A 13313-nucleotide genomic window follows, 5' to 3' on the forward strand; every position below is an offset into this window, starting at 1 on the left:
ACCACCCAGAACAGTGCCTGGCACACAGTTGGTGCTTAATACATAAAACTGATGGAATGAGGCTGGGCGCAGTGACTCACACCTGTAATCCCAGCACTTTGGGAGGCTGAGGCAGGTGGATCACCTGAGGTCAGGAGTTCGAGACCAGCCTGGGCAACATGGTGAAACCCCATCTCTACTAAAAATACAAAAATTAGCCAGGCATGGTGGTGCACACCTGTAATCCCAGCTACTAGGGGGGCTGAGGCAGGAGAATCGCTTGAACCCAGGAGGCACAGGCTGCAGTGAACCGAGATCATACCACTGCACTCCAGGCTAGATGACAGAGTGAGACTCAGTCTCAAAAAAAAAAAACCCAAAAAACTGATGGAATACCTGAATCAGTGAATGAATGTGAGCTGTGGAGGTCCGAACACCCCAAACCACCTCATCCCTTGAACGAATCTGGGTTTCACAACGAGGCTCCGCACTGACTCACGCCTCCGAGGCTGGGGAATCCCTATTTTCCTCTGAGCTCATCCCTGACATCTCTTCCTCTTTAAGGTGATCCTTGCTTTTGGCTTTTTACCTGTACATTGCTTGGTGATACAGACAAGCCAACTGCTCTGAAAGCACAGAGGTAATTCCAGAGCATCTACCTTTCTTCATTTACTGTCATTCACCCAGAGCTGGGAGCCTGTCTCTAAATTCCTTATCTGTGTTCATGTCAGGAGGTTGAAACAAGCCTCGTCTTGCCAAATAATCAAGGAGTGACAGAGTTGGAAATGAAAGCGTAACAGAAACTTGAACTGATCACAGACTCAAACCAGTACATCTCCTTTCCTTCTCCGAACCGGGAACTGAAACCATTCCATAGGAGGCTTGCTCTTCCCCCTCTTACGGAAAAATATCTGCCTGGCTTGATTCCCTTTTTATATTATTTATTCTTATTATTTATTATTTGAGATGAAGTCTTGCTCTGTCACCCAGGCTGAAGTGCAGGCACACCATCTCAGCTCTCTGCAACCTCCGCCTCCCGGGTTCAAGCAATTCTTCTTCCCCCAGCCTCCCCAGTAGCTGGGACTACAGGCGGCCGCCACCGTGCCTGGCTAATTTTTCTTGTATTTTTAGTAGAAGCGGGGTTTCGCCATGTTGGCCAGGCTGGTCTCAAACTCCTGACCTCGGGTGATCTGCCCGCCTCGGCTCCCCCAAAGTGCTGGGATTACAGGTGTGAGCCATTGCGCCTGGTCTTGATTCGGTTTTTAATGCACAGATACTAACAGCAATATTCACCAAACTCTAATAAAATGTAAGTGCTCTTGCAATCGTATCTGTACTATCCTTCCAAATTATTTTTAATCCCAGCTCTTTCTATCTTTGTTTAGACACAGGTGTAATTTCTGCTTAGTTGTCTCATGATGTAGCTCAGCGTCTGTGTCTCTTTCTTACTTTGCAGTGTGGAGTAGTTCCCTACCAGGACATAGTTAATAACCCATAAAGGTCTCTGCTTAAGTAAGAAGTCCATTTCTGTGAACCATAACCCAGATATAGCAACGCCAGACTGTGTCTCCTATCAAAATTTATTGAAATGGTAGATGTTTGGTAAGTACAGAAACACAAGCAAAGGAACCACGAGGAACGTACCCCCCTCTACCCGTGGGACAGAGGCACGTTTCCCTTTTAATGGTAAAAGCAAACAGGTGGGAAACAGCTTTCTATCCTGAAGCCATTTTAACTGCTCAACCCTTAGATTACTATAAATAAGAGAGGAATGGATTGCATTAGTCGCTGGTTGAAAGCAGCAATGCCATTTCCTTTCCCATAATAACACTGTTTAGCTCAGTCCCTTCTGGGGCTAATCCCCTATTACACCCACCGGAAACACAGATATTAACCAAAGCATGTGAGTCTCTTCCCTGAGTCCATTTCTGCTAAAGCTTGTCTGAAAGATGAATTGGTCCACGGAAGCCAGGTGACCTACTGGCTTATTTAATGATGCCTGGGCTCCCTCCAGGAGCAACACAATTCCCTCCAATCTCAGCTCTCCTTCTTCCTGCTGGAGCTCACAAGCAGGCTATATACCACCCCAGGAGCTGAGCCCTCCCAGTCTCAGGCAGGTGCGGGAAGAAGGCCAACAAGTCACGAGTAGATCTCTGGCTCCAACTCTGCTCAGCAGAAACGCCGACAATTTGCCCATCTTTAGTCCTGCGAGCATCAGAGATGAAGCAAAAGTTTCAGATGCCTAGAAGCTTTACTCTCTGTTCCTCCAGGATTCCTGCGGTCATACCTTGCAACCAGTCTCCCACTTGTCTGCCACAGTTTCCCTAAATCGGATTCTCTGAATCTGGAAATTCCAGGAAACCTTAGGCCGAGTCCAGTGACATTACTCGATACAACAGCCCAACTGTTTCTCCAGAGATCCTGGTTCTTGGTGACAATGTCCCTTCTTGGCATGGTTATTTAAGGGGAGGTTGGGCCCAGATAAGAGGGGCTCCATGGCTCACCGGAGTTGGCCATTAACGCCTCTGGAGCGCCTCTGGTTGTGTTGGGGTCCCCCGTGAGCTCGACGCTCGTGCTGCGGTTATTATCTGGCTCACCTGTCATCTTCCTTCGGAGGCAGCGGTTGATCAAAGTGGAGAAGAAGTTGGGAAAGGATGGGCTGGAGAAGTAGTACACCACGGGGTCCAGCATGCTGTTCATGTAGGTGAAGCTGAGAGTGATAAAGAACGCCAGGTCCACTGAGCGGTACACTTCACAATTCTGCGTGCCCAAAGTGTGCAGGAGCCAGAAGATGCGTATCCGCACAGCCACGCTGGGAAGGAAGCAGATGACAAAGACGACGGCCACCACCATGAGGAAGGTGATGGCTCTCTTGATCTTGGCATGCCGGTCCATTTGTCTCTGCCGCAGGCTCCAGATAATTCTGGCTGAGCAGAACAGGATGATGCTCAGGGGCAGGAAGAACTCCAGGAGGAACATGGCTTCATGCCATCGGAAGTTATGGCAGATGCTGAAGCTGCTGCACAAATTTGCACCACTGTTCTGGATCGGCATCTTCTTCTGCAGAAGATGGACTGTCAGGCCAATAGTGATGCCCCACAGAAGGCAAGAGATGATGGCTGCTGTCCGATTGGAGATCTTGTTCAGGGCGTGGTGGGGATGGACCACCCGGAAATACCTGTCCACAGCCACCACCGTGAGGAAGATGATGCTGCCCTGGCGGTTCATGGCCAACATGAAGAGCATCAGCCGGCAAGGGATGTCCCCAAACTTCCAGTCCCAACGTCTCACATAGTTGTCCATCAGGAACGGCAGGCAGATGATCAGTAGAAAGTCAGCCACTGCCAGGTTGAACAGGAAAATCCGGCTGGATTTCCAGGACTTGAGGTGGAAACAGAAAATCCACAGGGCAAGGCCATTGCCCAGAAGCCCGAAGATAAACTCCAGCCCCAGCACCGGCGGCAACACCTTGACAATGAAGTCATCTCGGAACACACAGCAGTTCTTCTTGTCTATTTCCAGAAAGTGATCCTGCAGATGGTGCCGATTCATGAGTGCAGCTAGTGAGTCCGATGAAGCGCCTCGCCTAGCGAATGCTCCAGCAAGGAGGTGTGCGTCTGTGTGCTGAACGTGTGGTTCTGCGCCTGCCTTTATGTCATGTCAGGGTGTTGAAATAGATGACTGAATGGTTACCAGGAAACTACGAAATCTCTAAAAAAAAAAAAAAAAAAAAAAAAGGCCAGCAAGGCTCTTATGCAACCTGCTGTTTGCATAAACAAGTAATAAGAATCCCCTGGGCAGACAGGAACCCACAAAATGTCTTAAATGTAAAGGATAAGTTTAGGCAAGCCGACTGTCATTCGAAAATCAGTGAAACATGAAGGATATCCCTTTGGAAGGCTGGGCGCCTGTATGCCAATTGAGTACTCAACATTGCAGAATTAATTCACCGTCATCTGCTTGGCTTACATAATTAACAAAACAACAACAATAGCAATAATAATTTTTGGTGCCAAACAGTGAGGTTTTCCAGAAACACTAAGAATTAGCATGAAAAATTAACAGACATATGACATAAACAGTAGCAGACATATGATTTCTTTTGGAAATGCTGAGAAGACAGTAGTCGCCTGTTTGATGAGGACAGACTGGTTGAATTTGACCACTTTTCCTATGCCACCTCTCTGTACAACCATGGATTGCTTTTCCACATCAGAACTCTGCCATTCATCTCCAGTTAGAAAAAAAAAAAAAAAGCCTGCTCGAGAGTATAACATTTCATAAGACGTTTGAAAACTTAAGCCCAGTTTCAGTGGCATGTTAAAATAAGTTGGGTTTTTTGTTTGTTTATATTAGATTTTGATATGCTTCTGTGCTCAAGTGATTTATTTTTAAGTATGTGATTTTTTTTTTTTTTTGCAAACTTTGAATTAATGAGAAAAAGGATTCATGAGGCTAGTTGTAAGCTGTAGCAAATTGGATGTACTTTGTGCTACAAATTTGTTTTTCTGTGTCGCTCTGCATGAAGAGGGGTATCTTAGGATATAGCATGGGGTTAGTACCCCATAAGCTGTCTGTTCTAGACAGCCCAGGAAACTGGTCAGTAACAAACTTGGTTGCAGGTCCCTGAAACAAACAAAAAACTGGATGAGGTCTCTATCTTGTTTTATGTCCTTGAGACCTTAGGATGTGATTTTTTTTTTTTTTTTTGTGAGACAGAGTCTCACTCTGTCACCCAGGCTGGAGAACAGTGGCACAATCTCAGCTCACTGCAACCTCTGCCTCCCAGGTTCAAGCAATTCTTCTGCCTCAGCCTCCTGAGTAGCTGGGACTACAGGTGTGTGCCACCACACCCAACTAATTTTTTGTATTTTTAGTAAAGAGGAGGTTTCACCTTGTTGGCCAGGCTGGTCTCAAACTCCTGACCTTGTGATCCGCCCACCTGGGCCTCCCAAAGTGCTGGGATTACAGGCGTGAGCCACTGTGCCTGGCCGTGATTTTTTTTTTAATGAACTTTATTTTTTAGGGCAGTTTTAGATTCACAGCATAATTGAGCAGAAAGTACGGACAGTCCTGTATACTCTGTCTCCACACACGCAAAACCTCCCCCACTAAGTATGTGATATTTTTAAACGCCTCATTTTGTAAAATTAGAGTGACAGGACCTAAGAGGACATGAAACTCTGCCTTGTAGCGGGACACGTTTCTCTGCTTATCAGTGTGATTGGGTGTCATCCTATAGAATGTTTTCTCCCTTTAATATTTTGGTCTTATGAATTCTTCCGTGCAGGAGGTTTCTAAACTGTGTTGCTTCTACTTTGAGTTATAAAATGTAAATTTCTTCCTTTTTTTTTTTTTTTTTTTCTTTTGAGACAGAGTTTCGCTCTGTCGCCCAGGCTGGAGTGCAGTGGCATGATCTTGGCTCACTGCAACCTCTGCCTCCCGGGTTCAAGCGATTCTCCTGCCTCAGCCTCCCAGGTAGCTGAGACTACAGGTGCCCGCCACCATGCCTGGCTAATTTTTGTATTTTTAGTAGAGATGGATTTCACCATTTTGGCCAGGCTGGTCTTGAACTCCTGACTTCAAGTGATCCGCCCGCCTTGGCATACCAAATTGCTGGGATTACAGGTGTGAACCATCACTGATGGCCATAAGATGTCAATTTATTTCTTTAGCTGCAAACGCAGGTTCAATAATAGGAGCTTATAGACTCTTCACAGTAAACTAGAGTCAGGATGACCTAATATTAGATTCCCATAGAACTACAAGTACTTGATGATGATCCAGGTGAGATGAAGACGATGATGAAGATGATGGTGGCACCTACATTATACAGAGCTTCCCATGTGCTGGAGCCCACGCTCAGTGCTTTTTTTTTTTTTTTGAGACAGAGTCTGGCTCTGGGCTCACTGCAAGCTCCGCCTCCCGGGTTCACGCCATGCTGCCTCAGCCTCCCGAGTGGCTGGGACTAGAGGCACCCGCCACCATGCCTGGCTAATTTTTTACATTTTTAGTAGAGACGGGGTTTCACCGTGTTAGCCAGGAGCTCAGTGCTTTTATAGTCGCTTGTTTCACCCTGACTGTAGCCCATGTGGAAGGTATTATTATTGATTCTGATTTCAAAATGAGGAAAGTGAAGTTCAGAGAGGATAAAATATTCAGGGCCACCCAGCTCACAAGAGCAGAGCGTGGCCGGGCGCGGTGGCTCACGCCTGTAATCCCAACACTTTGGGAGGCCGAGACGGGCGGATCACAAGGTCAGGAGATCCAGACCATCTTGGCCAATATGGTGAATCCCCGTCTCTACTAAAATTTACAAAAATTAGCTGGGCATGGTGGCGGGCGCCTGTAATCCCAGCTACTTGGGAGGCTGAGGCAAGAGAATCGCTTGAACCAGGGAGTTGGAGGTTACAGTGAACCAAGATTGTGCCACTGCGCTGCAGCCTGGGTGACAGAGTGAGACTCCACCAAAAAAAAAAAAAAAAAAGCCGGGCACGGTGCTCACGCCTGTAATCCCAGCACTTTGGGAGGCTGAGGTGGGCGGATCACGAGGTCAGGAGTTCGATACCAGCCTGGTCAACATGGCGAAACCCCATCTCTACTAAAATACAAAATTTAGCTGGGTGTGGTGGCACGTGCCTGTAATCCCAGCTATTCAGTAGGCTGAGGCAGGAGAACTGCTTGAACTGGGACCCAGGAGGCGGAGGTTGTGGTGAGCCGAGATCAGGCCATTGCACTACAGCCTGGGCAACAAGAGGGAAACTCTGTCTCAAAAAAAAAAAAAAAACCCAGGTGTGGTGGTTCATGCCTGTAATCCCAGCACTTTGGGAGACCAAGGCAGGAGGATTGCTTGAGTCCAGGGGTTCAAGACTAGTCTAGGCAATAAAGTGATACTTTGTCTATGAAAAAAAAAAAAAAAAAAAGAAGCCTTTGTAGAATTGCTCTTAAGCTCTGAGGTGAATAGCTGCAAGAACCAATCAGACATGGGTCACTAGCAGAGAGAGTTGGGTCAGAGGTTGTTGGACAAACATATCGGGATAGTCAAGAATGAGTGAATTTCATTTTATTTTACTTTATTTTATTTGGTACTGCTCCTTGTGGATCAGGGCTAACTCATAGGCAGTGCACCTATAGTCAGCCAGGAAAGAGCAAATTTAAATACACTGTCCCATATATTATTAATCAGTTTCCTAGTCCTGGGACTAGATCAGTTCAGTTAAACAGCTGTTTCCTGTATCAGGAGGTGGCATCGCATATGAGCTAGGCCTCTATATGTGATGAAGACAAACAGATTTTTAATACGAGGCATTTCTATAGAAATATAAGAAAAACAAAAGTGAATGTTGGGCACAATTTATCCAGATGTGAAACTCAAAATACCTTTAGTTATAGAGCGGGAAGGCAGTGGCAATCTGACATGTGTTTTGCCACCTGTATTAAAAGAATAAGCTTCAGCTTACAGGGCCTCAGGAAAAAAGGTAGTAGCAATTTTATTGAGTCCGAGTCAGAAAAGTGGAAGAAAAATTTGAAAGCATTAGTTTGGAAAACATTAGTTTGGAGCATTAGTTAGGTTAGCTTCAGGACAGCCATAGTTAAAGATGCAGTCAACAAGAAAAACTGGTTATCTCTGTGCCGCACAACAATTTTTAAAATTTAGTTTAATTTTTTTGAAACAGGGTCTCACTCTGTCATGCAGGCTGGAGTGCAGTGGTGTGATCACAGCTCACTGCAGCCACAAAGAATTCAGGATTTAGTCCAAATTGCAGAAAATAACAAAAACTCAAGAACAGTGGACAAGACTAGAATCTAACAATGGGTGTACTATAGCTTTTGAAACATAATTTTTCTCTCTTTAGTCCCCATTTTTATTAAAAACAAATAAAAGTAGGACAAATGTAATTATGAAATAAGTCTTAGTCTTATTATACTTGGCCTGATTATTTGTATAAAGTACAGCAAGTATAATTATTTGCCATATAGGCTCTTTAAAATTGGATTTGCTGGTCAGGCATGGTGGCTTACACCTGTAATCCCAGCACTTTGGGAGGCCAAGGTGGGAGAATCACTTGAGCCCGGGAGTTCAAGACCAGCCTGGGCAACATAGCGAGATGCCCCATCTCTACAAAAATTAGCCAGGTGTGGTGACGCATCCCTGTAGTCCCAGCTACTTGGGATGCTGAGGTGGGAGAATCACCTGAGCCTGGATGACAGAGCAAGGCCATGGCTCTAAAATAAATAAATACATAAAAACAAAATTGGCTTTGCTGAAATTTCATTCCTTAAGGAATCTCACCTTATACTTTTTAAAGCCTTTAGCCCAGCCATGGATTTATCTATGCCTGCAAATACCTGTATGAGTTGGGAGAATTTTCCTCCTCTCAAGGTCCTAAGATAATTTGGGCTTCTGGGCCTGTCAGATAGTGACATTCTTTACTTATGACAAGTCAGGAACCCTGTACAGAGACTGCATATACAAGGTATAAGACCAGTTTTCTTGAAGAGCTTTTTTTTGTTTTGAGATGGAGTCTTACTCTTGTCACCCAGGCTGGAGTGCAATGGCATGATCTCAGATCACTGCAACCTCTGCCTCCTGGGTTCAAGCGATTCTCCTGCCTCAGCCTCCTGAGTAGCTGGGATTACAGGCACCTGCCACCACACCCGGCTAATTTTTGTATTTTTAGTAGAAACGGGGCTTCACCATGTTGGCCAGGCTGGTCTTGAACTTCCCGACCTCAGGTGATCTGCCCACCTCGACCTCCCAAAGTGCTGGAATTACAGGCGTGAGCCACTGTGCCCAGTTATAAATCCTTTTTTCAATTAATCAAACCCTTGCAGAGGAGACAAACAATGATGTTTACCATTCACAGAGAGAAAGAGAGAGAGAGAGAGAGAGACCAGAAGCCTGGCTTGTCAGAAATTCTTACTCTCTTTGCTGGCATACCGGATTTCTGGGTTCCCTTTCCCTGCAGCTTCTAGAAGAATGGAAAATCACCACGAGTCAGGCCTGTTGCTCTTCTGCTAACAATTCCTTCAGGGTTCAGCAAATGTGATAGACCAGACAAACTAGGAGAGCCTGTCGGACTTCCATCAGCAATTCCTATACATATACAAACACTCAAGTGAAAAAGACAAGCAGAAGGACTTGCACACAGAGATTCCAGGCCAAATCACAAACCAAGAATATTCCTCCAAACAAGTCCCCTATTCTTGATCCAATTAGAGCAGACACCCACTTCAGAGAGGCCAACAGGTCAGAAGGATGAGGTTGTTGTCAGCACCTAGAATACTCACCAAATCAGACACCCCTGATGGGGCTACAGGTGCGGGACATCTCCCCAGGACTGTTTATTGCATTTGAATTCATGCACCATGAGTTGGCAACACCCTGCTGGTAGAGACGGTGCCACAGTTAGCCCCCAGTCCAAGAACTAAATTGCCACTTGGGCGGGCCTCCAGATCCATCGCTGGTGGAGGGCTACCGAACCTCAGGCAGGTACCCACAAGGATGGCCCCGGATGACCCCCCAGATTTGCAACCACCCAGTGGAGTTCTCCTTGTCCACTGCCTAGACAAAGCCAATTTATCAAGACAGGGGTCCGGGCCCAGTGGCTCACGCCTGTAATCATAACATTTTGGGAAGCCAAGGCAGGCGGATCACCTGAGGTCAGAAGTTTGAGACCAGCCTGGCCAACATGATGAAAACCTGTCTCTACTAAAAATACAAAATTAGCCGGACATGGTGGTGCATGCTTGTAATCCCTACTACTTGGGAGGCTGAGGCAGGAGAATAGCTTGAACCCGGGAGGTAGAGGTTGCAGTGAGCTGAGATCGCAACATTACACTCCAGCCTGTGAAACTCTGTCTCAAAAGAAAAAAAAAAAAAAAAGACAGGGGAATTGCAATAAAGTTTAATTCCTGCAGGGCCGTCTGTACAAGAGACCAGTTTTATCATTATTCAAATCAGAGAATTCAGGATCAGAGTTTTTAAGGCTAATTTGGTGGCTAGGGACTTGGGAAGTGGGGAATGCTGATTGGCTGGGTTAGAGATGAAATCATAGGGGTCAAAGTGAGTTTTCTTACTGTCTTCTGTTCCTGGGTAGGATGGCAGAACTGGTTGTGCCAGATTACTGGACTGGGTGGTGTCAGGGGATGCATCAGAGTGCAGGGTCTGCAAAATACCTCAAGCACTGATTTTAGGTTTTACAACAGTGATGCTATTCCCAGGAGCAATTTGGGAAGGTTCAGAATCTTGCAGCCAGAGGCTGAGTGCCAGAGGCCGCGTGGCTCGTAAACCATAATTTCTAATCTTATAGCTAATTTGTTAGTCCTGCGAAGGCAGTCTAGCCCTCAGGCAGGAAGGGGGTTCGTTGTGGGAAAGGGCTGTTATTGTCTTTGTTTCAAAGTTAAACTATAAACAACTTCCTCCCAAAGTTAGTTTGGCCTATGCCCAGTAATGAACAAGGACAGCTTGGAGGTTAGAAGAAAGATGGAGTGAGGTTAGATCTATTTCACCATCATAATTTTCTCAGTTATAATTTTTGCAAAGGCGATTTCACCCTCACTTCAGGTAAGGCATCGTGGGGCAAATAAGAGAATGAACCTGGAAAGGGAAGGGAGCTCAAAGAATCAGAAATGAACATGATCTTGACCCCTGATTTTATGGATCTAGACTTAGAGATAATCTCTTGATGCTGGAAAGAGATTGTTGGGAAGAGCTGTGAGGAAGTTCTAGTCTACATAGCAGAGAGTGAACTCATGAATCTGGTGACCCTAAAAACTAAGCCCCCAAAATAAACAGCTGCAAGACAGGTTTAAAGGCAGTAATGCAAAATAGATGCATATATGATTATAACCACCTTTTCCAACATATAGACACATAGATCTACATACATAAATTCTGTCTTCCTCTTCCTCTCTCTTCTTTCACACACACACACACCCCCACACACAAACACACACACAAAAACACAAACACACACACACAAACACACAAACACACACACACAAACACACGCACACACAAACACACACACACACAAACACAAACACACACACACACACACACACACACACACACACAGGAAATGTAGAAGAAACTTTCCAATGGCTCAGCCTAAGTATCAGAGTGTCTCTTTCTCTTTTTTCTTTCTTTTTTTCTTTCCTTCCTTCCTTCCTTCTCTCTCTCTCTTCTTTCTTTCTTTTCCTTCCGTTCCTTCCTTCCTTCTTTCTTTCTTTTCTCTTTTTTTTTTTTTTTTTTTTTTTGAGACAAGGTCTCACTCTGTCGCCCTGGCTGGAGTGCAGTGGCCTGATCATAGCTCACAGCAGCCTCAAACTCCTGGGCTCAAGTGATCCTCCCAGCACAGCCTCCCTAGTAGCTAGGACTGCATGTGTGTGCCACCATGCCTGGCTAAATATTTACATTTTTTGTACAGATGGAGTATTGCTATGTTGCCCAGGCTGGTCTTGAACTCCTGGGCTCACATGATCCACCCGCTTTGGCCTCCAAAAGTGCTGAGATTACAGGGGTGAGCCACTGCCCCCGGCCTGGTGTGTATTCTTGTAGTCTGTTGTTCCATACACAAGTACATAGATACACGTATTTTAAAAGAAAACGGATATCGTATTCTGTTTAGAAACTTTTTCATTTAAATATAGTATGATTTTCATCTCAAGTCTTTCATTACTTTTGTCTGAAAGGGGAACTTGACCTCACTATATGGCAGGCCCCATGCTTATCGTGCTGGCCGCATTGTTCCTCACTATAGTCGGTTGAGTTCTGGTTCCCAACAGCTATGTTCACCCAAACCTTAGAATACAACCTTATTTGGAATAAGGGTCTTTGTAGGTATAACTAAGGTAAAGATCTCAAGATGAGAGCATCCTGGATTAGGGTGGGTTATAAAGACAGGCATATTTATGGCCGGGCCTGCTGGATCACACCTGTAATCCCAACACTTTGGGAGGCTGAGGCAGGTGGATCACCTGAGGTCAGGAGTTCGAGACCAGCCTAGCCAACATGGCAAAATGCTGTCTCTACTAAAAATACAAAAATTAGACAGATGTGGGGGTGCATGCCTATAATCCCAGCTGCATGAGAGACTGAGGCAGGAGAATCGCTTGAGCCCGGGAGGCAGAGTTGCAGTGAGCCGAGATGAAGCCACTGCACTCCAGCCTGGGTGACAGAGCGAGACTCTGTCTCAAAAACAGACCAAAAAAAAAAAAAAAAAAAAAAAGAAAAGAAAAGAAACGACAGGTGTCTGTAAGAAGAGAGGACACAGAGGGGACCAGCATGTGGTGACAGGGGCAGAGATTGGATTGAAGCGTCCACAAGCCAAGGAAAGTCCAAGAGTGCCGGCAGTCTCCTAAAGCTCGGAGTGAGGCATGAAACATTTTCCCTTAGCCGCCAGATGGAACCAACCCTGCCAACACCTTGATTCTGCACTTCTAGCTTCCAGATCTGTGGGAGAATACATTTCTGTTGTTCCAAGCCACCCAGCCACAGGAAATGAACACACAGTCACCAACCTAATTCTCACCTCAGGGCCTTTGCACCTACCATTCCCTCTGCTTGGCGTGTCTTTCCCCCAGACTTTTGCATTGCTTCTCTGTTTAGTCATTCACGGCTCAGCTCAAGGTCAATGCCTCATAGAAGCCATCCCAGTCACCCCAGCCCCAGTTACTTTTTATCCCCATTGTTCTACTCCACCATAGTCATGACACCCATAGCCACCCCAAGGCTCCTTTTTATTCCTGCCTGCCTCCCCACTCCAAAAGTCAGCTCGATGAGAAGAGGACTGTGGCTGCCTTGTTCCTTGTTCTATCTCCACCACCCAGAACAGCGCCTGGCACACAGTTGGTGCTTAATACATAAAACTGATGGAATGAGGCTGGGCGCAGTGACTCACACCTGTAATCCCAGCACTTTGGGAGGCTGAGGCAGGTGGATCACCTGAGGTCAGGAGTTCGAGACCAGCCTGGGCAACATGGTGAAACCCCATCTCTACTAAAAATACAAAAATTAGCCAGGCATGGTGGTGCACACCTGTAATCCCAGCTACTAGGGGGGCTGAGGCAGGAGAATCGCTTGAACCCAGGAGGCACAGGCTGCAGTGAACCGAGATCATACCACTGCACTCCAGGCTAGATGACAGAGTGAGACTCAGTCTCAAAAAAAAAAACCCAAAAAACTGATGGAATACCTGAATCAGTGAATGAATGTGAGCTGTGGAGGTCCGAACACCCCAAACCACCTCATCCCTTGAACGAATCTGGGTTTCACAACGAGGCTCCGCACTGACTCACGCCTCCGAGGCTGGGGAATCCCTATTTTCCTC

General features: G+C 46.1%; 1 protein-coding gene across 1 annotated transcript; it reads right to left on the reverse strand.

Moving 5' to 3' along the window:
• Positions 1 to 1541: 1541 nt before the first annotated feature.
• LOC112135785 (hydroxycarboxylic acid receptor 2) lies at positions 1542 to 3686 on the reverse strand. The gene has a single exon (XM_024256763.2). It carries the CDS (start codon positions 3529 to 3531, stop codon positions 2440 to 2442), a length of 1092 nt encoding a protein of 363 aa, XP_024112531.1. The 5' UTR covers positions 3532 to 3686; the 3' UTR covers positions 1542 to 2439.
• Between the last annotated feature and the right edge of the window lie 9627 nt (positions 3687 to 13313).

The sequence above is a fragment of the Pongo abelii genome, chromosome 10 (genome assembly GCF_028885655.2).
Source record: "Pongo abelii isolate AG06213 chromosome 10, NHGRI_mPonAbe1-v2.0_pri, whole genome shotgun sequence".
NCBI classification, from domain to species: Eukaryota; Metazoa; Chordata; class Mammalia; order Primates; family Hominidae; genus Pongo; species Pongo abelii.

Excerpts from the sequence above, each read along its gene's own strand:
- LOC112135785 (XM_024256763.2), bottom strand. The coding sequence starts at position 3,531 with ATGAATCGGCACCATCTGCAGGATCACTTTCTGGAAATAGACAAGAAG.